The 26,701-nt window shown below is 41.7% G+C and overlaps 1 protein-coding gene across 5 annotated transcripts in view; it reads right to left on the bottom strand.

The window, feature by feature from the left end:
- Positions 1-26,701, bottom strand: part of LOC132873161 (protocadherin alpha-C2-like) — a 74,487-nt gene that overhangs the window by 13,128 nt on the left and 34,658 nt on the right. For 4 of the 5 annotated variants that reach the window (XM_060908465.1, XM_060908466.1, XM_060908463.1 and 1 more), the window contains exons 2-3: positions 5,760-5,818; positions 412-500 (exon numbers count right to left, since the gene is read on the bottom strand). In XM_060908465.1, the coding sequence (XP_060764448.1) occupies positions 412-500; positions 5,760-5,818 (148 nt within the window). Of the gene's footprint in view, positions 1-411; positions 501-5,759; positions 5,819-7,904; positions 10,702-26,701 lie in introns of those variants that run through there. The other variant, XM_060908461.1, reaches the window with a different exon arrangement.

Here is a 26,701-nt window from a genome sequence, read left to right as displayed (position 1 = left end):
TTTGAGTCAAACAGTAAATATGAAGTTGCAGGTAGGAACTAAAGTTTGGGAGGTGAATAAATGTCGGGCTACGCCAGTTACAGGATTTGTTTCTGAAATTATTCAAACCAATTGCTTGGATTTGTCGCTTTATTGCATCATACCTAATTTGCATAACACTGAGAAAATCTTAACTTGCATGCCATGTGTCATGCTGCTGCTTGATCATTTACCACTGCTGTGGCACAAATGTACATAGGAAACAAATGGTCGCTTATTACTTTGTCTATTGCTCATGTGAACGCAAGGTAAGTCTGAAGCCCCTTGAGAAATCTCTTCACCCTCTAATGTAATTTCAGAAGAATTGTGGTTTGTCAATGTCTCATAAATCGACTTCGGTACATTGTAGTGAGGGAAAATGGGAAGTCTTACCTGCAGCACTGGACACTGTAGGCCAGTTCTGCACCAGCACACCTTGCGCTCCCTGCATCACAGCCGAGGCCTCTTCCATGTGAACAGAGCTGCAAGATTTAAAAAAAAAAAAAGTGATTTACAGCTGCACTGCTCTCAGAGCTGCTGCTATTATAGAAAATTAATCAACACCTTCTGAATAATCAGAATTGAGAATTATATAGTGCAGTGGTATAAATAAGAATAAAGTCAAGTTAAAAAAAAATCTGGTGATATCAGACTGTATGTGCATGTTCATGGATGTGCACACACATGTCACATGCATGAATGATTCACACACGTGTATGTGTGTGATTTGCTCAGTGTGGCAGCATACACAGACTCTGAAGTTGCTTGTCAGCATGCATGTATGGGATCTGATCTGATATGTGTGCGTGATGGCATCCGAGTCACTGTGGGCAATCGTCGCATGTTTTTGTTGCACTGTGAGTCCTGGGAGATGAGCTGACAGGAAAGCCTACTGACATAAAAGGCGTCAAACACAGAGAGACACTGCAATAGGAGGTGACAGACAATGGGTGCAATGGGAAGAGAAAGAGTGACGGGATACAACAAGAAGAACTGAAAAGAAAAGATGATGCATGGTTTTGCTATATTTTCTTTTAATTTAAACTCACTATTACTGCCAGTAAATATTCCTATGTTTAATTTTCCTTTATTTCTTTAAAGCATATTTCCTTGGTCTTTTCTTCTTTTCCCTCAAAAACTATAAATGTTTGGAAAATCGAAATGACGCACCCTCCACTCCAGAGCTGATCATGTGCATAAAATTAAAAGACACTCTGTTACGCTGGATGATCAAAAGCCTCATGTCCTCCAACTGCCTCAGTGTTGATTCCTACAGCAATCAGACTTTAGCAGCAAGCATCCATTCATAATCAACATATAAGACACGAGATGCAAAGAAGTAGCATGTACGGTATAGCGATGTATCTGCAATGCAGTACAGGGTGTGTCCAGCTTGATAAAATCACTGTATATGCTCTGTGTGAGAGAGAGAGAGAGACAGACTCAGGCTGTGATGGATTTTTTAATACTATTACAGCTGAAAATTAGCCTGCGATTTGCTGCAGCACAAGCTCCACATTAAGCATAATGCCAGAGAACCTAAGAGCTTCAAACTTAATTATTTGAAAGAACAAATCAGAGTGAGGAATGAATAATGCTGCTGGATATTATACTGGGCGGCACGGTGGTGTAGTGGTTAGCACTGTCGCCTCACAGCAAGAAGGTCCTGGGTTCGAGCCCAGCGGCCGGTGAGGGCCTTTCTGTGAGGAGTTTGCATGTTCTCCCTGTGTCCGCGTGGGTTTCCTCCAGGTGCTCCGGTTTCCCCCACAGTCCAAAGACATGCAGGTTAGGCTAATTGGTGGCTCTAAATTGACCGTAGGTGTGAATGTGAGTGTGAATGGTTGTCTGTGTCTATGTGTGTCAGCCCTGCGATGACCTGGCGACTTGTCCAGGGTGTACCCTGCCTTTCGCCCTTAGTCAGCTGGGATAGGCTCCAGCTTGCCTGCGACCCTGTAGGACAGGATAAGTGGCTACAGATAATGGATGGATATTATACTGGTCAAATACAGAGGTCCAAAACAGAACAGATATGAAAAATGAAAGTAATTTGTGCTGGACTGAGCTGCCATTGTACAGAGACGCCATGTTGGATGTTCGATAAAGACTCTAGAAAGATGACTGCTGGAAATGTTCACATGAGTAGAAAGTAATGTAGTTGTGAAATATTAATAGAGTTCACCACCACCCCCCAACCTCCCCCTGCTTTTCGTCTCAATTTGGAATCCTGCTAACTGTCACCCACCAGCCAACTCTGCCATATCTTCCAAAAGATACCAACCAGCAAGGGTGAAATCTAACATGTGCTTCCTTGGAGACACTTGAAGCCAATTACTGCACCTTTTCAACCTGCTGATCAGGCTGTACCACAGCACATTTTGGGGAAAGCTCTCTTCAACCTCTTATGCATACATGAGCTCACAGACACCCCGTGATTGGCCAGAGTCACTTTGATTGACAGAGGTGAAATCATATGTCCTGCCCACCCAGAGAGAATGGAAAATTTTGCTCTCTTGACTCTTGTCATCGTACTTGACATGATACTGCCTGATACTTTAGCATTTTTAACACTGAACTTTAAATAATGAACTTTTAAATATGTTTGTTAGAAATCATAAGTAAGGAAATGACATATAGTGCCCTCAACAATTATTGGCACCCCTCATAAAGATTAGTTAGAAAAACAATCCACCTTTTGGTGCAGTCGCTTCATCTCACACTGAAAAAAATGAGGAAAAATCCAATCATTAATTGAAATAAATTTATTCAGAGAAATAAAATCCCTCATCAAGAAATATATTTTCACCAAAAACACAATTATTGGCTCCACTAAAAATTCTCATGAACACAATAAAGCATATTTTCCAATAAAATTGTACAGTATTTTGAGTTGATTGGCATGTGTAGGAACTTTCAAGCAATAATTCACAACTTCCTGATTAACTGGTGTTCAAATATGAGGTGATACATAGGCCAAATTCCCTTCGTCATCCATCAATATGGGAAACATAAATAAGAGACACACAAACCAAATGAGGGAGAAGTGTGTTGACCTTCATAAGTCAGGGAACGGTTATAAAAAAAAGCTACTCGCCTAAAAATGTCCATTTCTACTGCTAGGGCAATAATAATAATAAAAAAAGTGGTCACCAACTGGAACTGTTACAAACTCACCTAGAAGAGGAGACAAGTTTATTTTACCCCACGTACAGTGAACCTGTGGGCTGAGCTAAAGAGGAGAGAGCACAAGAGAGGGTCGAGGATGCTGGATGATCTGGAGAGATTGTGTAAAGAGGAATGGGCTCAGATGCCCTGCTCTGAATCTCCAACCTTATAAAATGTTACATGAGACTCAGTGATGTTTTACTGGTAAAGGGATGTTGTGCAAAATTTTAAATACAGTGGTACCAATAATAATGGCACATGTGTTTTTGCTGAAAATAATTTTCTTGTTGAGGGATTTGTTTTCTTCTGAATACATTTATTTCAATTAAAGGTTGGATGTTTCTCTTTTTTTTTTCAGTGTGAGATTAAACTTCTTCACCCAGGCTTGTAGTACTCGAATCTGGCTCATGTCCTAATTTTAAGGACTCGTGACTCAACTTGGACTTAAGCACTGATGACTCAGACTTGGACTCAGACTCGTGCATTAACTGCATTTGGACTCATAAATTGGAGATGAGGACTCAGATTTTTTCTTTATTTTTTGTAACACGCCGTAATAATTTGGCATAAGATATTTATATCTACATAATTTTTTTGTACTAATTTTGTGTAAGAGTGTCACACCTGTGCACCTTGGCATGTGCATCAGATAGACTCTTGGGCGCGCTCCGGACAGCACATGTACCAAGCGGATTCTCGCATGTGTGCCGTAAACGATTCGCACCTGCGCAGGATTAAGGTGCAATCAGTGTGCCAATATAAAGACTGTGAAAACATACTTACTTTGTGAAGTATTGAGTTGCGTTGCTGACATATTACTGAACCTTATTTCCTTGTTTGGTTTCCTGATCCCTGATTTCCTGTTTCTCATCTTTGATCCTGCCGAGTCTATGATAGCCTGTTTGTGCCTCGCTCGACCTATCGCCTGTTTCACTGGTTTACGATTTTGCCTGCCATTCTGGATTGTTTACCGTCTTCACTTGTATTAATAAACACACCTTCTGCACTCACATCCGTCTCCCAACTATCTCTGACAAAATACTTCAGAATCCCTGATAAAGAGAAGCACATGGGGCTAAAACAGACACCGTCACATGGTGCAGTTGGAGTCTTGTTTTCACACTTGATTCAGCTCAATAGTGGACTCGGACTCTCTTCGAAATTTTCTTTAATGACTTGGACTTGAACACTGGGGATTCGAGACTGGACTTGGATTCGAGGTTTAGTGACTCAACGACAACACTCTCTTCACCATAAGGTGCGTTTTTTCTCGCCCTTTTTCCTGAATCTTTACAAGGGGTGCCAATAATTGTGGACTTGAGAGATGTTTATAAGTTTATTAGTATCAGTGTAGATGTAATCAGAGTTAATCAGATCGCTCAAATTAAGTTCTTGTATTCTAATTGTAATTTCTGTTCCAACTGTTACTGAGACTCTGGATCTTTGATTGGGTTTTTGCTGCAAGTGCACCTGCATTTAATAAAGCACTCATTTAGATGCCTATTAAGATCGAAGAGCAGTCAGTTAAGTCCAAAGGTGTTTAGTGGAACATTTCCTTAATATTATTCCTGATTTAATTGCCATTGTGGGGATGTAATTTTGCCAGTGCACCAACACTGATTACACTCTAATAAAAATATAAGAAACAAGGTGCTTGAATGAAGCAAAAAAAAAAGCCCTCTTCTCAGAGGTGTTTGTGTGTGTTAACAAGATGACAATACTAATGCATCAAACAGACTGCCCTTCAGGAATGTGTGTGTGTGTGTGTGTGTGTGTGTGTGTGTGTGTGTGTGTGTGTGTGTGTGTGTGGTGTCTGTATGTATCACTTTACATGTGTGGGTTTATCTCGAGTGTCAGTTGAAAGAAGAGAATATCTATTTTGAGAATTTGTGATGAAAATTCATGCATATAAATGTACATTGTAAGTGAGAAGGAAGTGTGTGATTATGCAAAGTGTGTGTGTGTGTGTGTGAGAGAGAGAGAGAGAGAGAGAGAGAGAGAGAGAGAGAGAGAGAGAATTTGTCCTTCATGCTCAACACTGAAGGACTGAGTCTGTGGTACAGAGAATGCTGATGACCGATATCCGCAGTGCCAAGAAGAGGCCCTGAGCTACCAGATCTCTGTCTGTGTGTGTGTGTGTGTGTGTGTGTGTGTGTGTGTGTGTGTGTGTGTGTGTGTGTGTGTGTGTGTGTGTGTGTGTGTGTGTGTAATGAAAGCAAACAGAGCTGTTGGCAATTAAAGGACGAGTTATCATGTAGATTTGAGGCAGCTTCACCATATCTAATTCTTCTCTGTAATGCAAATCATAAATTTCTGCCCATCCGTCTTTCCCTCTGTTCTCTATTTTCAATATATTTTAAGCTCACTAACAAAATTATGCTGTCATAAAAAAATTTTAACATTTCTTAATTCAGAGAAAGGTGTAAAAGAGATACTCAAGATTCTTGGAAATGAGCAGAATATGTAACATAGATAATTAAAAAAAACAATAAAAGAGACATAAATGACTGGATTTCTGTACCATTTTGGGGAGGTACAGAGTGAAAAGCTTTGGAAAGATTAAGAACAAAAGTGCTTACCTTTGCACTCCTGCCCTCAAAGATGCAGAGTACCGCCAGTCAGCATTCGGTCCCTTGGGCTGAGAAGTAGAGAGAGGGGGGTGGAACAGGGTTAGATAGATATTCATCAATAAATCATGAGCTCTGTAAGAGTCTGCATTCTGCATTCTGAAATGATCTGTATCTAACAGACTCTCATAAGCTCCGGCCCATGATTTAAAGAGTTGCAGTTTGAGGCAGTATTTGGATGTACTTGTGTGTGTTTGTCTGTGTGTGTGTTGGTTTAGGACCTCATAAGCCCTGGAAGGACCCAGAGGCTACACTGGTGAATTACTGCCACATCAGTTATCCAGCAGATGGGTCTACATTTGCGACCGTCTTCATTTTGTCCCATCACTACTCATTCACCCTTAATTTCGGACTCTCATGCACTCCACATATGCACCATATTACCAAAAATCACATTTCCCTTTCATTCTCATACTTAGTCCTTTTCATCTGGACGCCAATATACTCATCCTCCAAGCGCCCTTCCTTTATCCAATTTACTTCCTCTAAGTAGAATGACATCATCATAATTAACCAGCTGATCCCTCGTAATGTGATATTATAGCAGCCTCCATCCCAAAAGCATCAGCCACTGAAATCAGACTAACCACCATCAGCAACGGAACCAAATTTTGTGCTGTGCAAACCCAGACAATATTCTCATTATGAAACCCCGAGTACAGAAGATAATTATGCGGTGCTTCTGCAGAACAGCATAATGAGATAAAATAGAGAGCGCTTTTCAAGTCTCTACAGAGAATGTGAATGGAGAGCCCAAAAGACCTCCATTTCTGCCAAACTATCCACACTGAACTATTGATACACTTCAGCAACAGAAAAAGCTTTGTGAAGGAGTTCATCAGCCAATCTTTTTATATTCGTCCTAATAAAGAATTGGGCCGGGGATGATGTGCTATGCTAAAGTGTTACTGAATGACCCAGATAAACTGAATAAATAATATTCTTTAATCAGGTGAATTGACAGGGTGGGGAGCATGTGCACAAATCACACAATCTAATTTGCCAAACAGAGAATCAAAGGCAGGGGGTTAATTTCTCCTATACGCCAGATAACAGCCATATCTTAAAGGTTCTAATCCACCAACTTGCTGCTTCACGCACTTCCTATGTGGCTGAGAAGCCATCCCGTTATGGACGACACAACTTATGGATCAGTCCCTGACTACTCATCCTTTATCCCAATATTGCAATCCTGTCAGGAATTGACTGTATATAGTATATAATAAATCGACCATGGGACAACAAATAAGCAGTTCACATTAGAGTCAATTAAAAAAGACCTACAATATTCCCGTCCATTCCACTGAACATGACTTCACGGCAATTACACATGGCCACATGGTACACAAACACTGTGCATGATGCCACATTCATTCTGAAAGAAAGTACACAAAAATGTGGAGCAAAATATGGCACCTTTTTTGTATTAAAGTAGACAGATTTTTAAAAAAAAAAAGATATTTGTACATCTGTATTTGGCACCACTTTCGGAAGCTGCTGTAGGATTTTGCCGATACTGGCAATGAACCAGGACGATAAGAAAAAGAGAGCTAAAACAGACTTTAAAGGCTCTTTTGATGTCTCTTTTGTATCAGGCAGATGGTAGACACCATTTTTGTTTTGTTCATATACTTCAGCTATGTTTTTATTTGCTCATCTTATCTCATCTCATTATCTCTATAGCCGCTTTATCCTGACATTCCAAAATATCTTTTATGCCACAACAAATGCCATTTTCTTCTGAATAATGGCACAAGATTCGAAAAAGAGAAGACATTGATGAATCCAGTAAGTAATGTATAAACCACATGTAAATACATGGAGCATGTACATGATGTATATATGCCTGAGTAATGCACCACAGTTTCAGATGTTCTTCAGATTAGAAGTACACCAAGCAACCAGGAAAATCAAGTTCAAATGGCCTGCACATGTACATGGAACTATTCCAGATGTGATTATAACATAAGTACATGTTCTGTAATCAAAACTAAAAGCTCTTTCAGGCCTAGTTGACAAAACAGATTATTAGCAAGTCGAACATCTAGACAGATTGCATATACATAAGTGTATATACACAATCATCTCATAACACACCTGGATTGCTGCATCTGGCATGCTGAGCCTGCGCACAAAGCCACTTCCACTTGTGAAAAAGCGCTCCGAACCCCAGGTCCCACTGATGGGCCGGCCCGTATTGTAGAACATGAATGTGTCGCTGCCTGATGTGGCAGTCAAGCAGGTTTTGTAACAGTAGGTCTTAGTCAGAGAGCCATTTCCACGAACCTCAATGTAGTGAGGTTCAACTTTGAGATCTCGCCTGAGGACCACATTGTTGTTGGCTTGAGACCCTCCACCTGCGCCTCCTCCAGACACACTATCTTGGATGCTCTTCTGAGACACACAGCAGGGTGAACATGAGCCAGGTTGGGTACAATAGGCATGGCACCGTACTATGGCCAACACCACCACTGTGACCAGAAACACAAAAGTTGTGGCACTGAGTGCTACAATTAGGTAGAGCGTTACATTTGAAAACAGAGGTGTGCTGTAAGGGCGAATTATCCTCTTGGGGTCAGGGATGACTTTAGGTGGCACCTCCATGACAGCTATGTTGATGGTGGCAGTAGAAGAGAGTGGGGGCTCTCCATGGTCTTTCACGAGCACAATGAGACTGAATGAGGTCGAGTTATCTTCCAGGACTCGACGTGTGGTACGGATCTCCCCCGTGTGCTCGTGCACTTTGAACAGGTCCAGATCAGGAGACTGATCCAAAGCAAAAATGAGCCAAGCATTCTTTCCAGCATCTGCATCATATGCTACCACCTTGGTGACCAGAGCACCTGCTTCAATGTTCTTAAGCACTGTTTCTGTAGAACGTGTCCCGTTAGCTGGAGGGTTCACAATCTCTGGAGTGTGGTCATTTTGGTCCATTACATAGATATAGACAGTGGCCACACGGCTAAGGGGCGGAATGCCCCCATCCTGTGCTTTTATCTGGAAATGAAACTCCCTCAGTGACTCATAATCAAAGGAGCGGAGCGCATAAGCCACACCTGTGTCTGGCTTGATGGAAACATAGGAAGTGACAGGAATGCCGTGGTTGTTGTCATTCAGAACGGTGTAGGTGATGCGGGCGTTTTCATTCACATCTGAGTCGAGAGCTTTGACAGTGCAAAGAGAGGCTCCAGGTGCATTGTTCTCCATAACATACACAGTGTAAGAGGCCTGCTCAAACCGTGGTGGATTGTCATTAACGTCTGCCACGTCAACCTGAATGGTCTTCCGGGAGGAGAGTGGAGGAGTGCCACCATCTGTGGCACTGAGAGTCACGTTATAGGCTGCTGTGGTCTCGCGGTCCAAGAAGGCAGAGGTGACTAAAGTGTAGTAGTTCCTGAAAGACTTGATTCTGAAAGGAAGACCAGGCGGGATCTCCAGCGTCACTTGCTTATTTGGGCCAGAGTCCCGGTCTGTCACACTGATCAAGGCCACAACGGTGTCAGCACGGGCATCCTCACGCACTGGGCTGGACAGGGATGAGAGCACAATCTCCGGAACATTATCATTTACATCCACGACGTCCACCACCACTTTGCAGTGGGCCGCAACTGCAGCCGGTCCTTTGTCCATGGCCTGGATGTACATCTCGTACGAGTTGGTATCCTCATAGTCCACATTGTTCCGGACTCGGATTTCTCCAGTATTGGTGTCCATGTTGAACACCTGCCTGACCCTTTCCGGGGTGTAACTGCTAAAGGAATAAAACACCTCTCCGTTTGTGCCCTCATCCTGATCCGTGGCGTTTAATTTAATAACGAGTGTGTCTTTCGGTGAATTCTCCAGCAGTTTCACTTTGTACACGGAGCTGTCGAACACGGGATTATTGTCATTCGAGTCTAAGACGCGCACATTAATTTTCGCTGTACCTGTCAGCGCTGGTGTGCCGCCGTCGGACGCTGTCAGGATCAGCTGATGATACGGCGTCTGCTCGCGGTCCAGGGGCTTTTTCAGCACGAGCTCGACGTGCTTGCTGTTGGGCGACGGTTTGCTGGAATCGAGTGCAAAGTGCTCGTTTGGGCCAAGCCGGTAAAATCGGACCGAGTTGGTCCCGATATCTGGATCGAGCGCGTGCTCGACGGGAAAACGAGAAGTGGGTGACGCCGATTCCGTTATTTCCAACTGGTATTCGTCTCGCGGGAATTGCGGCGCGTTGTCGTTCGCGTCGAGCACCTCCACCTCGATGCTGTGCACCTCGGATGGGTTTTCGAGAAGCAAATCGAAATTCAGAACGCAGCCGCCGCTCTTGTCACACAACGCCTCCCGGTCGATCCGTTCGTTTACGAACAGTTTTCCGTTTTTTGGATTCACATCCACATACCGTTTTCCTCCGTCGGCCGTTACCTTGAGACTTCGAGTCGAGAGCTTTGCAACATCCAGCCCTAAATCTTGCGCAATATCACCCACCACCGCTCCTTTATCAGATTCCTCTTGAACTGAATATCGCATTTGTCCAAGTGCAAGACCACCACAGAGCATCAATGTCAGAAATGACAGAAGAGACACATTTTCCCCGCAGCTGCAACATTTCCCTGCAACAGCCATCGCAAGCTCCCGGAATCCGAGGACGGGTTAAAAAAACAGCTCTCTTTGTAGCAGTGCCTCGCTTCCCACCATGGCATTAATGTGGCCTAATTGTTCTTCATTTCGTGGACACGACGGCTTGCTAGCAAACTCCGTTGGAGATGTGCACGGATACACTCAGCGTCCATGTTTTCTTTGTCCGTGATTTCTCTTTCTGTATCCTTTTTTTCTTTTTTCTTTATTCGCTGTTAACGGGTGCGTTTCCCTGCGGCTTCTCTCTCTCTCTCTCTCTCTCTCTCTCTCTCTCACACACACACATACACACACACACACACACACACACACATACACACACACACACACACACACACACCACCCCCTCCCTTCCCCTTCCTCTACTTACGATTTCACAACCTCGTTTCTCCGCTTTTATGCTTTTTTTTTTTCAGAAAGAGTTACATCACACCACAGACAACGCAGCGCCCTCACACTTCGCAAATAAACCTGGCTTTCCTTCAAAAAAAAACTTAATATAAACCTGACCTAAATGTCTGAAAAGTTAGTGTTTGCATTTTACTCGATCCTCATAAGCACACTAACGCATTATTTTAAATACAATAAATAATGTAAAAGTTAACATGCAATCCTTCATCACACCCTGGTTCAGCAGAAACCTTTTTTTTTTTTTATCAAATTTTCTATCACATCTGTCTTTCCATTTCTGAAAATCAGCATTTTGTGGAACAACACAACCCTATTGAGAAACTCCGAATTCTCAGATTTTATATGAAAATAAAAATAAGGGCGGGAAAAACAAGAATGCAAAATAATAATAATAATAATAATAATGGCAGTGATAGTTTCAGTGACAGCTTTTTTCAATGACTTTTTGATTGTGATATTGTGATAATGGTTTATAGAGAGCTGCTTCAGCACAAGAAATTCTTTTCTAACTAGTGATTTTTAAAAATCGTCCATATTCTGAAAATCAGTATTTTGTTAATCAACCACAACCCACTGACAAACTCACCTGTTATATGATTAAAATAGTATAAGTTTTTTATAAGTATTTATAACAAGCCGGTAAAAGACGGTGGCATGGAAGCACACAGTGGTCACTTTGGGTCCAGAAATATGGTGAGTGTTACATGTAGTCGGTACTAATTAGGAACTTTTGCCAGGGACATGCATTGGAAGCATGATGAACATGTCTACCATTAACAACCTTTGCTGGACAAAGAGAGCTTTGCAACACCAAAACTCAAATCTTACACAATGTCACTGCTCCTTTGTCAGATTCCTTTTGTCCAAGGGCCAGGCCACAACAGAGCAAAAAACATCAAACATGACAGAAGAGGCACATTTTTCTGACAGCTGCAACATCTCCCTGTAATAGCCATTGCAAAACTCCTGGAATCTGAAGATGTTCTCTGAAATGTCATACACTACCGTTCAAAAGTTTGGGGTCACCCAGACAATTTTGTGTTTTCCATGAAAAGTCACACTTTTATTTACCACCATAAGTTTAAAATGAATAGAAAATATAGTCAAGACATTTTTCTGGCCATTTTGAGCATTTAATCTCATCTCATCTCATTATCTCTAGCCGCTTTATCCTGTTCTACAGGGTCCCAGGCAAGCTGGAGCCTATCCCAGCTGACTACGGGCGAAAGGCGGGGTACACCCTGGACAAGTCGCCAGGTCATCACAGGGCTGACACATAGACACAGACAACCATTCACACTCACATTCACACCTACGCTCAATTTAGAGTCACCAGTTAACCTAACCTGCATGTCTTTGGACTGTGGGGGAAACCGGAGCACCCGGAGGAAACCCCCGCGGACACGGGGAGAACATGCAAACTCCGCACAGAAAGGCCCTCGCCGGCCATGGGGCTTGAACCTGGACCTTCTTGCTGTGAGGCGACAGCGCTAACCACTACACCACCATGCCGCCGAGCATTTAATCGACCCCACAAATGTGATGCTCCAGAAACTCAATCTGCTCAAAGGAAGGTCAGTTTTATAGCTTCTCTAAAGAGCTAAACTGTTTTCAGCTGTGCTAACATGATTGTACAAGGGTTTTCTAATCATCCATTAGCCTTCTGAGGCAATGAGCAAACACGTTGTACCATTAGAACACTGGAGTGATAGTTGCTGGAAATGGGCCTTGTTACGTCCTGAGCCCCCTCCTGGCATCAGCTCGCCAGTGCACGGGCAAGGCTGGTGTCAGGCAGGATAATTAACATCATTCGTTACACCTGGGTGGTGTACCTGGAATATAAGGTGGAGTTTTGCTCTCACTTAGGAGGCACTTACTGGCTGTGTGTGTGGACGCACAATCATTTTATCTGCACTCTCTCTTACTTTCTTCCCCTTTCTTTCTTTTTTCCCTCTACATTGATCACATACAGTAACTGACATACACCTTCACTCATCCACACAGTCCATGCCATACTTTGCACCACATATATTTACCCTAGACATTTGGAAAACTGGTAATTATAAATAAAAGTTTACAATTCAATCCGTAACCTTTTGTGTGGTCTCCCTTTTTATGCTGCGGCGAGTTTACGAGCCATGCTGTAACAGCCTCGATACACCTATGTAGATATTGCACCAAAAACCAGATATTTAGTAGAATTTAGCTAGAATAGTCATTTACCACATTAGCAATGTATAGAGTGTATTTCTGATTAGTTTAAAGTGATCTTCATTGAAAAGAACAGTGCTTTTCTTTCAAAAATGAGGAAATTTCAAAGTGACCCCAAACTTTTGAACGGTAGTGTAAGTCTTTATAATTTTTTCATGAAATCTGATGACTCCTTCAACAGGGATGGCACGGATGTGTGACAGTGTAGATGACCTACTTGATGTTTTAATAAAGTCTCTACATTTGGGTACAAAGATGCTGCTCATAGTCAGATTTGACAGGCAATTGAGAATGTGGCAAAGTGGGCAATCAGAGTGCAGATAAAGTTTAAGACCCATTCAACAGAGCATGTCATATACGTTACCATCCACCTTTCTCTGACCCACCTGGACAAAAAGGACAATTATAATGCAAGGATGCTGTTCATAGATCTCAGTTCTGGATTCAACACAGTCATGCCACAACTGTATAGGGCTGCCCCCTATACAGCCCACCCTCAGAAGCTGGCCTCTTCAACTTAGGACCAGAGACAAGGGCGTGGCTGCATGAGTTGGCCATCTGATGACATACGAAATAAGAAGAAGATGCCACAAAAACTGACAAAGCTGAGCCTGCTGGGTCATTTGCTGATGGCATGACAGTTGGGGACCCAAATGAGATGATTGTTGACTTCAGGAGACCTTAAGTGGACCACTCACCATTGTACATCAATGGAACAACTGTGGAAAGACTCAAAAGCCCTAAGTTTCTTGGCATGCACATGACAGAGGATCTCTGCTGGACTCCAACACCTCCTGCTTAGCCAAGAAGGCCCAACATTTCCTATGGAAGCTGAAGAGAGCCAACCTCCCCACCCCCCTCCCATCCTTACAACTTTCTACAGAGGGATGATAGAGAGTGTCCTGACCAACTGTCTTAATGTTTGGTACAGGAACTGCACAATCTCTGATTGAAAGATTCTAAAGCAAATTGTGAAAGTGAACAGCTGAAAGGATTATCATCATCTTTCTACCCGCTATTGTCACCTTGTAATCCCCAAAGCCTACAGTATTGTACAAGACCCCTTCTGTCTCTTGAATGGACACTTCACCCTCCTGCAATCTGGCAGAAGGTCTAGGATTATCTCTGTCACCCCAGTATGACTCAGTGCCACGACACACCACACTTTACAATGCTGAATTAGACATCTATTTTTGACTCATTTCTTTGTGCTGCATTGCTGCCAATATTGCTGATTAAACACTGTTCTTTTGTCATTGCAGTCTGTACATATTTTACTGTCAATCCACTGTTCTGTGTTTCTGTGGATTTTGCTCTGTGTACTTATTTTCTCATACTTAACTCACATGCCCTGTGATGACCTGGTGACTTGTCCAGGGTGTACCCAGCCGTTCGCCCGTAGTCAGCTGGGATAGGCTCCAGCTTGCCTGCGACCCTGCAGAACAGGATAAAGCGGCTAGAGATAATGAGATGAATGAGATTTATCTCACAATGCTATGTATTTACACATGATGTAGTCTTGTGTACTGTGTGACTGTATTTTGTGTTCCACCATTGTCTGATATACACCAGCTGTAGAGAGGAATTACAATAAAAATCCACTTGACTTGATATCCGTGCATATGTATATATATATTTTGTATAATTTTTCATCAGGCTGATATTGTGGCAATGAAATGCCTATCACTGAGACCCTGTACAGGATAAGTGGCTACAGATAATGGATGGATGGAAATGCCTATCAATCGTTAATCCCCTTGTTAGTTTGTCATTTTCAGTCAGAATGCAACTGTGCAACTCTCTCTCTCTCTCTCTCTCTCTCTCTCTCTCTCTCTCTCTCAGAAAAAAAAACACTCTGATGTCTAAAGCACTGACATTTCTTCATGCAACATTCTGACCTGTGAAATCACAACTGCATTGCAGGGTGTTGTGAGTTTTTAGCTGCAGATACCTGTGTGTTTTTATGATTCTGATAGTGGATGGTAAATGGGTGTAAACCTGTTATTTACACACACCAGCAGGCAACACACACCTGGCTCCTGCAGTGTGGAACACAGGACATATTTTCCCTCCCTCTGCTGCCATCCCTTTCTTTTAATAATCTCACCAAATGATATTTGTTCCCATCTGAGAAAGACAGATTAAGTCATTGGGGTCTCGCTTCAGAAATAAACAAAGCTTCACACATTTTTTTTGAATGAGAAGGACAGCCCATCTTCAAACTTTCATATAATTTGAATAGTAAGACAGAACAATGTGTCTGATATAGAGGTAGTTATCAGGGGTTTTGTTTTGTTTGTTTTGTTTTTTTAAATAATCATACCCAATATTCTGACTACAATTATACATTTTTGGAAAGTTATCCTCATTTTAGAAATGAATAATTTAAGTAGTTCTGTCTAGCCCCTTAATGTGTTTTGATGGTTCTTGTCTCATCATTAAAATTAAATGAGTCCCTGGCCTTTATCCTGACCTCCCTTATGTAAGTGTGCTGAATTTGGACAGAGATGAACCCATCTGAGAGAGACAGCACTGACAGGCTAAACTAGAACTGCCCCCAGCAAGGATGGACCCAGGCACACAGGCCACTTTTAGAAAGCCTAAAAAAAAAACACCTCTCTCGAATGCATCACTTTCTTCCTGCTCAGTTCCCCCCATCCCACACACACACACACACACACAGAAACACACTTTTTTCTTCTCTCAGATTCATTTTTCCCTTTCCTTTTCTCTTTCTTTCTCCCCTCTTTCTCCTGCCAGCTGAACCAGATTGTTAATTAAAATGAACCTCCAGCATGAAATCCATTAAATATGTTTATTTTTTAAAATGTTTGTGGTGTGTTTATATGCTAATATATTGGTTTTCGTTATGCCCATTAGAAGGCAGTGTTTGGCTGCCGCTCTGATACCAGAGGAGTCAATGTTATTGCTGGAGCTTTAAAATCGGCTTGGATGAGGAGAACCGTTTTCAACAACATCAAGTCTAAACAAGAATGGCCATGTTTTGCTGTTTGCACTTCAAAACAAAAGTGTAACAGCTTTTTTTTCCTTCCTCACCATTTTTGACTCATGTTCAGAGTTGTTAAAAAGAAAAGATTATAGTTGAGACGTTGGTACAAACGGACTCAAAGTCCAGGAATGCAATGCAGGATTCACTGATACAGTTGCACTGAGTTCCGATAGACCCTGTGTCTGACATCGCTCCCTACTCACTATATATGGCACTATATATAGTGAGGCTGCCATTTTGTAGTGCTGTCAGAAACCTGAGTGAGGATTATTGACACCCTTATAGTGCACTCAAAGTACCCCACAATGCATCACGAAAAGTAGTGTACAACCGATGGTCATTAACCAAGCAATATATCCCATCATGCATTGCAGTCACGTTGAAAGAAATCAAATTAAATGTCTCACATTTGATTTAGGGCAGCACAGTGGTGTAGTGGTTAGCGCTGTCACCTCACAGCAAGAAGGTCCGGGTTCGAGCCCCGTGGCCGACGAGGGCCTTTCTGTGCGGAGTTTGCATGTTCTCCCCGTGTCCGCGTGGGTTTCCTCCGGGTGCTCCGGTTTCCCCCACAGTCCAAAGACATGCAGGTTAGGTTAACTGGTGACTCTAAATTGACCGTAGGTGTGAGTGTGAATGGTTGTCTGTGTCTATGTGTCAGCCCTGTGATGACCTGGCGACTTGTCCAGGGTGTACCCCGCCTTTCGCCCGTAGTCAGCTGGGATAGGCTCCAGCTTGCCTGCGACCCTGTAGAAGGATAAAGCGGCTAGAGATAATGAGATGAGATGAGACATTTGATTTAATAAAAGGCAGCGGCAAAGAAGAAAGTATTCAGCCTTGATTTAAAAAAAAAACTGAAAGCTGCAGGTACTTTGTATTGATTAATGTGGGAAATACACTCAGTATAATGTGGATTTATCACAAAAATACATGCATGTATTTATTATTTTGAAAACCCACCAGCCGACTGATCTGGCACGTTTTAATTGTGTGACAGTAATGACGTAAATACCAGCGTGACGGACTAGTGTCCGAAAGCGTTTCTTCATTTTACCAATGAGCTCACTGTATAGTCCTCTATATAGTAATTCCCTATATAGGGAGGAGCGACCAAGTGAGTGATTTCGGACACAGGGAGAGACTCAACTCGGCTAGTTAATGATCTATGATCTAACAAGCGTCAAAGCATTAGCAGCTCAGTTGAAGCTGTGGATCCTGATTGTGCAGATGAGGAAGTGAAAGAGTTGGATAGATTGAAGAACTAAAGCACTGCTGCACTGATCTCAGGGAGTGATGAATTAGGGAATAAATCTCACTCCACTACCAGCAGTTGAACAGCATTGTGGGTAATGTAGGAAACGTAGTCAATATAGACCCACTTACAAAGTCGACTTTTTTTTAAATAAGTCTTGGACTCCATAAAAGATCATCTCATCTCATCTCATCTCATTATCTCTAGCCGCTTTATCCTTCTACAGGGTCGCAGGCAAGCTGGAGCCTATCCCAGCTGACTACGGGCGAAAGGCGGGGTACACCCTGGACAAGTCGCCAGGTCATCACAGGGCTGACACATAGACACAGACAACCATTCACACTCACATTCACACCTACGGTCAATTTAGAGTCCATAAAAGATCAAATTGTGTTTATTATTATAAATTAATGTACCATATGGATTTTTTTTATTTTAGAACATTCCTTTGGATTAAGAAAATTTGGTTCTATTCCATCTATTTCCATACCTATCTAACAGATGTGTGTCAATGCCTCCCCCTGGATCAGAACCTGCCCTCCAACTGTCCCCTGAGCACAGGCACAGAGATTCAGCTGATCCCTTTCTGCCCTGTAATTCATCATTACCCGGTGAGTGACCTGAAAACCTCATTACCCATCATCAGAGGCAAACAAGATGAAGGAGGATGAGCAGTGACTTGACACCAGTTCATCCACTCCCAGTGGTGAGTCATTGAACATCTTTCTCATCCTCTCTTTCACAGCAATGTGATGAAGAGCCACAAAAAGCATTTCCATTGTATATATTTCTAATATTGCTTCCATTTATATAATATACCTTTCTACTGTTCAGTTTACTGTCATTATTATTTCCCCTTGAGTGAAATACAAGCAGTGTATAGTTAATATATAGTTTAATCAGAGCAGAAAATATGGAAAAAGAGAATGTCCTTGAGGCAAATCAATTAAGTGACCGAGGGACAGAGAGGGAGACAGAATTATGGAATATAGAGAGATTCATAGCAATGCCATGAAATAAAGTGACCCCTACTGGCCCAAGCATGAGCTGAATTTTATAGTGAGTCTCTGCTGTGATGTAAGAAAAAAAAGCAGGCAGGCAGGCATCACCACTACTGAAAGAGGGAGCTAGTGAGCTTCCTGTCTTCAGTCTGTATTCTGTTCAGCTAAACTCAGTCTGCCACCTGCAGCCCTCTGCAGAGAAAACCCAGTTCAGATGCACACACTGCAGAATTCATCTCTCTCATTATCTCTAGCCGCTTTTCTACAGGGTCGCAGGCAAGCTGGAGCCTATCCCAGCTAACTACGGGCGAGCAGAATTGCCTAATGATATTCATCTACAAACACAGCCTCTTGCTGGGAAAAAAAAAATCCAGTCTACACCTCGTGCTTGAACTCTGTCTGTTTTGGGGTGAATTTAGAATATTAAAATAAATAAATAAACCGTGGTAAGAGACAATGCATGTAAATCAGATCATCTGAAATATTTCATTACGCACTGTATTATTCATTTTAACAAATCCCATAAACATGCAGAAATATACTGTAGGATTAATTCATCAGATAAGAAAATGTTTTGTTCATTGTCCTTTATATAAAGAAAATAACATGCACGATGGTAATGTAAGCATTTGTTTCTGGTTTCCTTCTCAGGGAAGTGATCAGAGCTTAACCTTGAGACATGTCCATCTCAGATGGTTTGATGTAGCTTCGATTATTTGATCTGTTTATCGAAAGACAGTAATATGTGTGATAAGAATAGCTCACACACAGAGTTTACCTCTCAGCATGCCTTCACTTTCTCTGTGTGTGTAAATTTATGACTCAGTTTGTCATGACTCCAACTGAAAGCACAAGTTAAGATTAAAATGCAGTTCTGTGCTGCGGCAAACCTCAGGGATCCATTTAAAAAAAAAGTTAAATCGAGGGCCTAAAACAGATAGATAGATCTATCAACAAAATTATATGAATTTTATAATTAACTAATAAGCCTTGCTAATGTGACCTGGATAATAAAGTGTCTGTGAGGTATTTATTAAGAATATCCTGCTTTTGTGATCAAAGAAAGGAAGTAAAGAACTGCCAGTTAACCATACTTATTAATTCACACTGTGTAATTTGCATAATGTGAGACTTCAGGGAGCTGAAGTTTTTATTTTAAAACTGAAACGAGGACTTGCTTCCACTTGGCGATGCTTCAGGAGATGAAGCTCAGCATAAGGAGAAAAAAAATGCAAATGTGTCATGAGAGACTGTTTTAAAGAGAAAAAAATCAGGTGTGAGAAAATGTTTAAAATTATGAGGAGATATTATAATAGGATGCAGAATGTGTATGAGGATGCTGGATCCTTATAATTACAGAACTGGGACTGCAAACTGTTCTCGCAGAGCTCTAATCCAAATAATCTCATTCTCCCAGCCAGGCCATATGGACCCGAGCTCTGCCTCATTTCCACGAGTCTGATCCCTGTGAAGGACTCGATATGAGCCTGAGCACTGGGAATGAAGCTCAAGATCAGTCTTGCTCTATTAATCTTTCATTTCATGCATCAATTTTGCTCTTGTTGCTGAAATGAAATCCATCAGGCACTAAATTTAATGGGGGAGAGATATATATATTCCAAGGAATTGTACAGGTTTACAGGTTCCCCTTATTTAACAAATCATTTTTACAGCATGCACCCTGGTGTAACCTGACCCGTACCACTCAGTTTAACCACATACCTCACCTCCCACACACTTTCCTTACCATCCTTGATAGCAGAGGAAAATGCAAATATGTTGGCATCTATAAGAAGCTTCATTCAAGAACAGACTGAGTGTGAGCTTTGTAAGCCACTTCCATTATCACACCTTGTTCTCACAAAAATAAAACCTTACAATCAAAACCCAATAATAACTAGGGATGTATTTATGTCTATATGTCTGGCATGAGTGTACTTGTCAGGTGTGTGACAGGTCATAGTTGAGCACACAAACATACAGGCACATCTCCATTCTATAATTCTTTTTTCTGTCTTTCTCCTGTCCCTCTTTTCCTTCAAACATACAGGTATGCGGACAAAAAGATATTTAATCTGTATAGAGTATTTTCATCCCTGGCTGCCCTCTAACACACACACACACACACACACACACACACACACACACACACACACACACACGTATGTAGTAGTTCACAATTGTTTGTATTTTTTTTTTTTTTTTACAATAAAATGTTTGATTTATCATACATGCTTATCAATAATTTCAGGGGCACAAAAACAAAACAAAAAGCTATTTTTGTGGAATGGAACTCAATCTTTCTTTTGTTTATTAAAAATAATACTCCAATGTTCTATGTATAAATTATTGCTGGTTAAAGCCCTATCAGTCCCTGCCTGTAGTTAATATCACTCATTCCTGAATTGCCAGTGTTTATAATGTTGTGTCCACAAACAAGTTTATGCACATATTCAACTTCCCAGAGAGCCAGGTTAGAGAGGTTGAGGTGATTTAGAATGGTGGTGTTACAGTCTGTCACAGGTAAAGAGTGAAATGTTGTGTCAGCAAGCACAGAGGCTACTCAATATAACTGCATGTATTTCTAAGTTTAGAACTCTGAAATGCTTCAGTATTTGGCCGTCCTCCTACAGGAATGTTTCCTAATCAGAAAGAGTCACAAATAGAATCTATCTATCTATCTATCTATCTATCTATCTATCTATCTATCTATCTATCTATCTATCTATCTATCTATCTATCTATCTATCTATCTGGGGTCAGCCCTTATCTATAAATTATAATAAAACTAAAATATTATAATCAGACCCGAAAGACATCAATGATCAGTTTAACATTTTTTACTCCTCCCTATATAGTTCGGATAGCTGTCATGCAAACAATTTTGTAGAAAATCTGGACTTGCCCACCCTAAGTGACAAAGATAAGTCCAGCCTAGAAGAGCCAATATCCGATGCTGAAATTGGCCAAGCAATTAAACTAATGAAAAATAGAAAAGCACCAGGCCCCGATGGTTACCCCATTGAATTTTATAAGACTTTTGCCAGTTAATTGACACCACTCCTACGCTCTGTCTACACAGAATCACTTAAACAAAAAAAGCTCCCTACACCTATGACCAAGGCTTCAATTTCTGTTCTACCAAAAAAAGATAAAGACCCAATCAAGTGCAAATCATACCGACCAATCAGCCTACTTACATGTGATTACAAAATACTTACAAAAATCCTTGCCCTACAATTAGAATCTGTTTTACCAACTATTGTGCACCCTGACCAAACAGGTTTCATAAAGGGCAGGCAGTTATATCATAACCTGTGCCACCTCTTTAATATAGTATCTTCTGAACACTCGACCCAACTTCCAGAGATAGTAATTTCACTGGACGCACACAAAGCTTTTGACCGAATCGAATATGGACACCTTTTTAAATCATTAAGCAAATTTGGATTTGGCCCAACTTTTACGTCTTGGATTCAAACACTGTAATCTATGCCACAGGCATCAGTTAGGACCAATAATATCGATTCTGAGTATTTCATCCTCCATAGGGGAACGAGGCAAGGCTGTCCGCTGTCCCCTCTTCTATTTAATCTCGCCATTGAGCCATTGGCTATAGCTCTACGACAAAAGAATTAAATATTGGGAATTAATGGGGGGGGCAAGTCCATAAAGTCTCATTATATGTGGACGACCTTTTGCTATTTATATCAGACCCTGAAAATTCTATTCCAAAGTGCCTGGACACACTGGACACAATCTCACAATTTAGTTTCACCTCAGGTTATAAAATCAATTTAACAAAGAGTGTATTATTCCCCATTAATAGGAAAGCACTGATGATGTCCTTTGATTCATGCGAATTCAGAGTCACAACTGGCCCCCTAACATATTTAGGAGTCAAGGTAACACGCCACTATAAAGACCTTCTCAAACTTAACTTTAGACCACTTATAGATCAAGCTAGGAAGGATACCAACCGCTTGTCAACTCTTCCATTATCTCTGGCCGGTCACATTAACTCAGTTAAGATGGTTATTCTACCAAAATTTCTATACTTATTCCAGACAGCTCCCATTTTCTTGCTAAAATCAAATTTTAAAGAACTAGATAAATATATTACCACATTCATTTGAAATAAGACTATACCACGTGTACGTAAATCTGTCCTGGAGAAACGCAAAACAAATGGCAGTCTAGCGCTGCCAAACTTTTTATATTATTATTGGGCAGCCAATATTCATAAAGTGACTGTCTGGTACAATACATTTGTGAAAGGGGAAGGTCCAAACTGGTCTCTCATGGAACAACAGGCATGTTCACCAGTCTCCTTAGCATCTATGTTGTGTGGCTCATTACCATTAGCGGTGGGGGCTCATACAGACAATCCAATTGAGAGGCACTCTACGTATATGGACCCAATTTCGTAAACACTTTGGCCTTACGCAAGCTTTGGTGTCAATGCCTTTTATCACCAATCCCCTTTTTAGACCCTCTTTGTAAGATGCAGCTTTTCAGACCTGGTTTGGGAAGGGACTTCATTGTGTAGGGGACCTATTCATTAATGGACTGTTTGGCTCTTTTGACCAGTTTGTGAAAGAGTACAACCTACCAAAGTCCCACTTCTTCAGGTACCTTCAAATACACAATTTCACTAGTACATATTTTCCATCATTCCCGCACAAACCTCCAGCCTGCCCACTTGATGAATGTCTGAAGGTTAAGCCCCATATACCAGGCTGTGTGTCTCAGTTATATAGTGTTTTACAGCACATGGAAGGTAACTCTCTCCACCACCTGAAAGAACGGTGGGGTGAAGACTTGAGCATGGCGCTTTCTGAGGAAACCTGGCAAAGAGCTATCAAAAGAGTACATACATCCTCGATTTGTATTAGGCACAGATTGGTTCAATTTAAGATACACAACCGCCTGCACCTCTGTGGAGTCGGACTGGCCCAGATATAACCCGGCTCAGATCCAAACTGTATCAGATGCCATCAGGCCCCTGCCACTCTGGGACACATGTTTTGGACATGCTCAAAACTACACACATTCTGGTCAGAGATTTTCAATGCATTCTCTTATATTTGTAAAAAAAAGAATCGAGCCCGATCCAGTTATCTCAGTATTCGGGGTTACCCCTAGCAACAGCGGGCTATCAAAACATCATTCAGACTTCATAGCATTCTCAACATTACTAGCCTGCCGACTTATCCTTTTTGGTTGGAAATCGACCACACCTCCATCCCATTCACGTTGGGTCTGTGAGGTGATGGTGTTTCTTAAGCTAGAAAAAATCAGATGCACAATTCAGGGCTCTGTAAAAAGGTTCAAAAAAACTTGGTGCGACTTTTTAGAATATTTTATAAGTGAATTTGATGCAACCACCTTAGATCAGTAGCTCTCCACGTCTCTACCCCCCCCCATCTCTTCTCTCCGTGGCTTTTCTCTTGTTGACCTTTTTTTTTTTGGCATGTATCTGTACATGGGCGGCACAGTGGTGTAGTGGTTAGCGCTGTCGCCTCACAGCAAGAAGGTCCGGGTTTAAGCCCCGTGGCTGGCGAGGGCCTTTCTGTGCGGAGTTTGCATGTTCTCCCCATGTCCGCGTGGGTTTCCTCCGGGTGCTCCGGTTTCCCCCACAGTCCAAAGACATGCAGGTTAGGTTAACTGGTGACTCTAAATTGACCGTAGGTGTGAATGTGAGTTTGAATGGTTGTCTGTGTCTATGTGTCAGCCCTGTGATGACCTGGCGACTTGTCCAGGGTGTACCCCGCCTTTCGCCTGAAGTCAGCTGGAATAGGCTCCAGCTTGCCTGCAACCCTGTAGAAGGATAAAGCGGCTAGAGATAATGAGATGAGATGTATCTGTACATGGGTTAATTATTGAAAATGTAACAAATTGAAGCAAAAAAAACTGTCTATGAAGTATGTATGTATGTTATATACGACGCACACTGGAGATGGGATCCATGTATGGCATTCATGCAATTGTGTCTATTAGCTCTCTGTCAGTTTCAACCGTTTTGTTTAGTTTTTTCTCACTACAGTTTTTTGAAAACTCAATAAAACACAATTTGAAATAAAACTAAAATATTATTCTGCTTTTTGGCCCATCCAAACGTCTGTAATTTGTATTTTTTAATTATTATTTTAACTTGGTGCAAAAAGGGGGAAATTTCCAGCTGTGGTACTGAAATTAAAATCTGAATCTGAATCTTAAAACATTGTGCGGCTCATGACACATATCGAAAAAAATGAATCAATCTACCAATCCATCAGTGAAAACCTTGATCGTGCTCACCTTCCCCATGCTGGGAAGAGTTTGTGTCCTGTTAAAAGTGTCTCCTTCATTAATGCTGATCAGCTCTGCGTCTGCAGGCGGAAACGGCGAGGGGAAAACCACGACGTCACTCTTCAGTGTGTCGGAACTAAAACACACATCATACTGCTGAGTGGATTTGGAGTAAGACGTCCAAACATCCCGTCAGGGTGTGTAGTGACCACTGGAGCGCTGGACCTGCTGAACCCACCGTCTGTCCCGTAGCATTTAGCTGCTATTAAAGCGATGAGGCTCAGTAAAAATATCACTGACACTGAGACAATAGCGATGAGCAGATAGAGATTCAGATTAGAAACATTCTCCTCCTTTACTGGCACTTGTCTTAGTGAAGGCTGCAGGACGTCCATGTTTTCAACAACCACAACTTCAACACTCAGAGTCGTGGACAGTGAAGATTCTCCATTATCCGAGACACTGATGAGAAGCGGGTGGGTTTTTAAGTCATTGTCACTCATTCGTCTTTTAGTCCTTATTTCTCCTGTGCTGGTTCCGATTCGGAAGAGGTTCGTTCCCTTTGGTTCGGTGATGTGATAAGATAATAGTGCATTATAACCTGAATCAGCGTCGACAGCTCTGACTTTAGCCACAAAATACCCCGCTTCAGCAGAGTAGGGAATGTTCTCAGTGTTTACTGACCTGGGTTCAGAATAAGGAGGGAGAAAAACTGGACTGTTGTCATTCTCATCCAGAATAAAAACGTTCACGGTGCTGTGATGTTGAGAGGAGGAGCACCAGAATCGACAATCTGAACTTGAAAACTGAAAATCTTATTTTCCTCATAATTGAAGGATTGCAGCCTATACAGTTGGCCCATAAGCGAGTTGATATTTATGGTGGATACCCCAGGTGATTTATTCTCCAAAATAGAACAGGAAACATCAGTGTTTTCATTCGAATCTCGATCGATCGCTGAGAGTGAATACAGTAGTGTCTCAAGTGGTATGTTTTCTTTTACATACATTTATTTTCATCTCACTAAAACTCAGAGCGTTATCATTCATGTCTGAAATTTCAACATGAACCACACTAGAGTTGGAGAGCGGTAGAGTTCCTTTATCTGTCGCTATTATGGTTATATTGTACTGGGAAATGTTTTCTCTGTCGAGCTGGCCTTTGAGTAAAACAGACTAGTATTTTTTATAGTTCGACTCGAGTTTGAATGGCATTTCACGAATCAACTTGCAGCTCACTTTCCCATTGGTTCCTCCATCCTTATCTGAAACGATAACTTGTACTACAGCAGTGCCACATTTTGCATCTTCCCTTACACTCATCAGTAATTGTGTTGTGATAATTTCTGGTGCGTTATCATTAGCATCTATGATTTCATCTAGGACTTTAAATGTCATTGGGGGAAAGCCTTTCTCATGGGCTTCAACTCTTAGCTCATGGAAAGCTTTATCTTCAAAATCAAGGATTCCCTTGACTCTAATTTCTCCAGTGTCGGAATTAATTGAAAACATATCTTGATTCTTTTCCTGGCCGTGACTGCTGAAATGGTATTTGATTTCCCCCTTTGGGCCTTCATCTGCATAGCATTTAGTTTTATTATCATCATTCCTGGTGGTGCATTCTCAATCACACATATTTTGAAAAGAAGACTGCTAAACACAGGGCATCATATTTTATGTTTAAAACGTTTACTATAATCTGCAGTGATCCAGACCTGGAAGGTTTCCCTCCATCAAACATGGTCAAAACAAGTCTAATTACAGGTTTTTCTCTCTATCTATAGCTTTACAAAGGATAAGTTCAGCAGACATTATGTGCTCTCCTCTGGTGTTTACATCCAGTGAAATTTGTTCACTTGGGCTCAGCTTTTTACTGACCAAGAACTAACATCAGCATCAAATGCACAGAGTAATGAAAGTCTAGCTCCCAGCTGACACCTTTTCTGACACCTCCTGCTTAAAACCCAAAAAGTTAGAAGGATCATGAGGCCCCACTTTCACAGTCTGTATTCAGACTAAAAATCAAGATCAAGCGAGCATTTGCCCTTCTGCTCCACAGGAGGTTTCTGGATATACGGTAGTGCTTGAAAGTTTGTGAACCCTTTAGA

Source organism: Neoarius graeffei, chromosome 25 (assembly GCF_027579695.1).
Source record: "Neoarius graeffei isolate fNeoGra1 chromosome 25, fNeoGra1.pri, whole genome shotgun sequence".
NCBI lineage: Eukaryota > Metazoa > Chordata > Actinopteri > Siluriformes > Ariidae > Neoarius > Neoarius graeffei.
The sequence above is the reverse complement of the archived record's forward strand: the minus strand, read 5'-3'. Positions and strand labels throughout refer to the sequence as shown.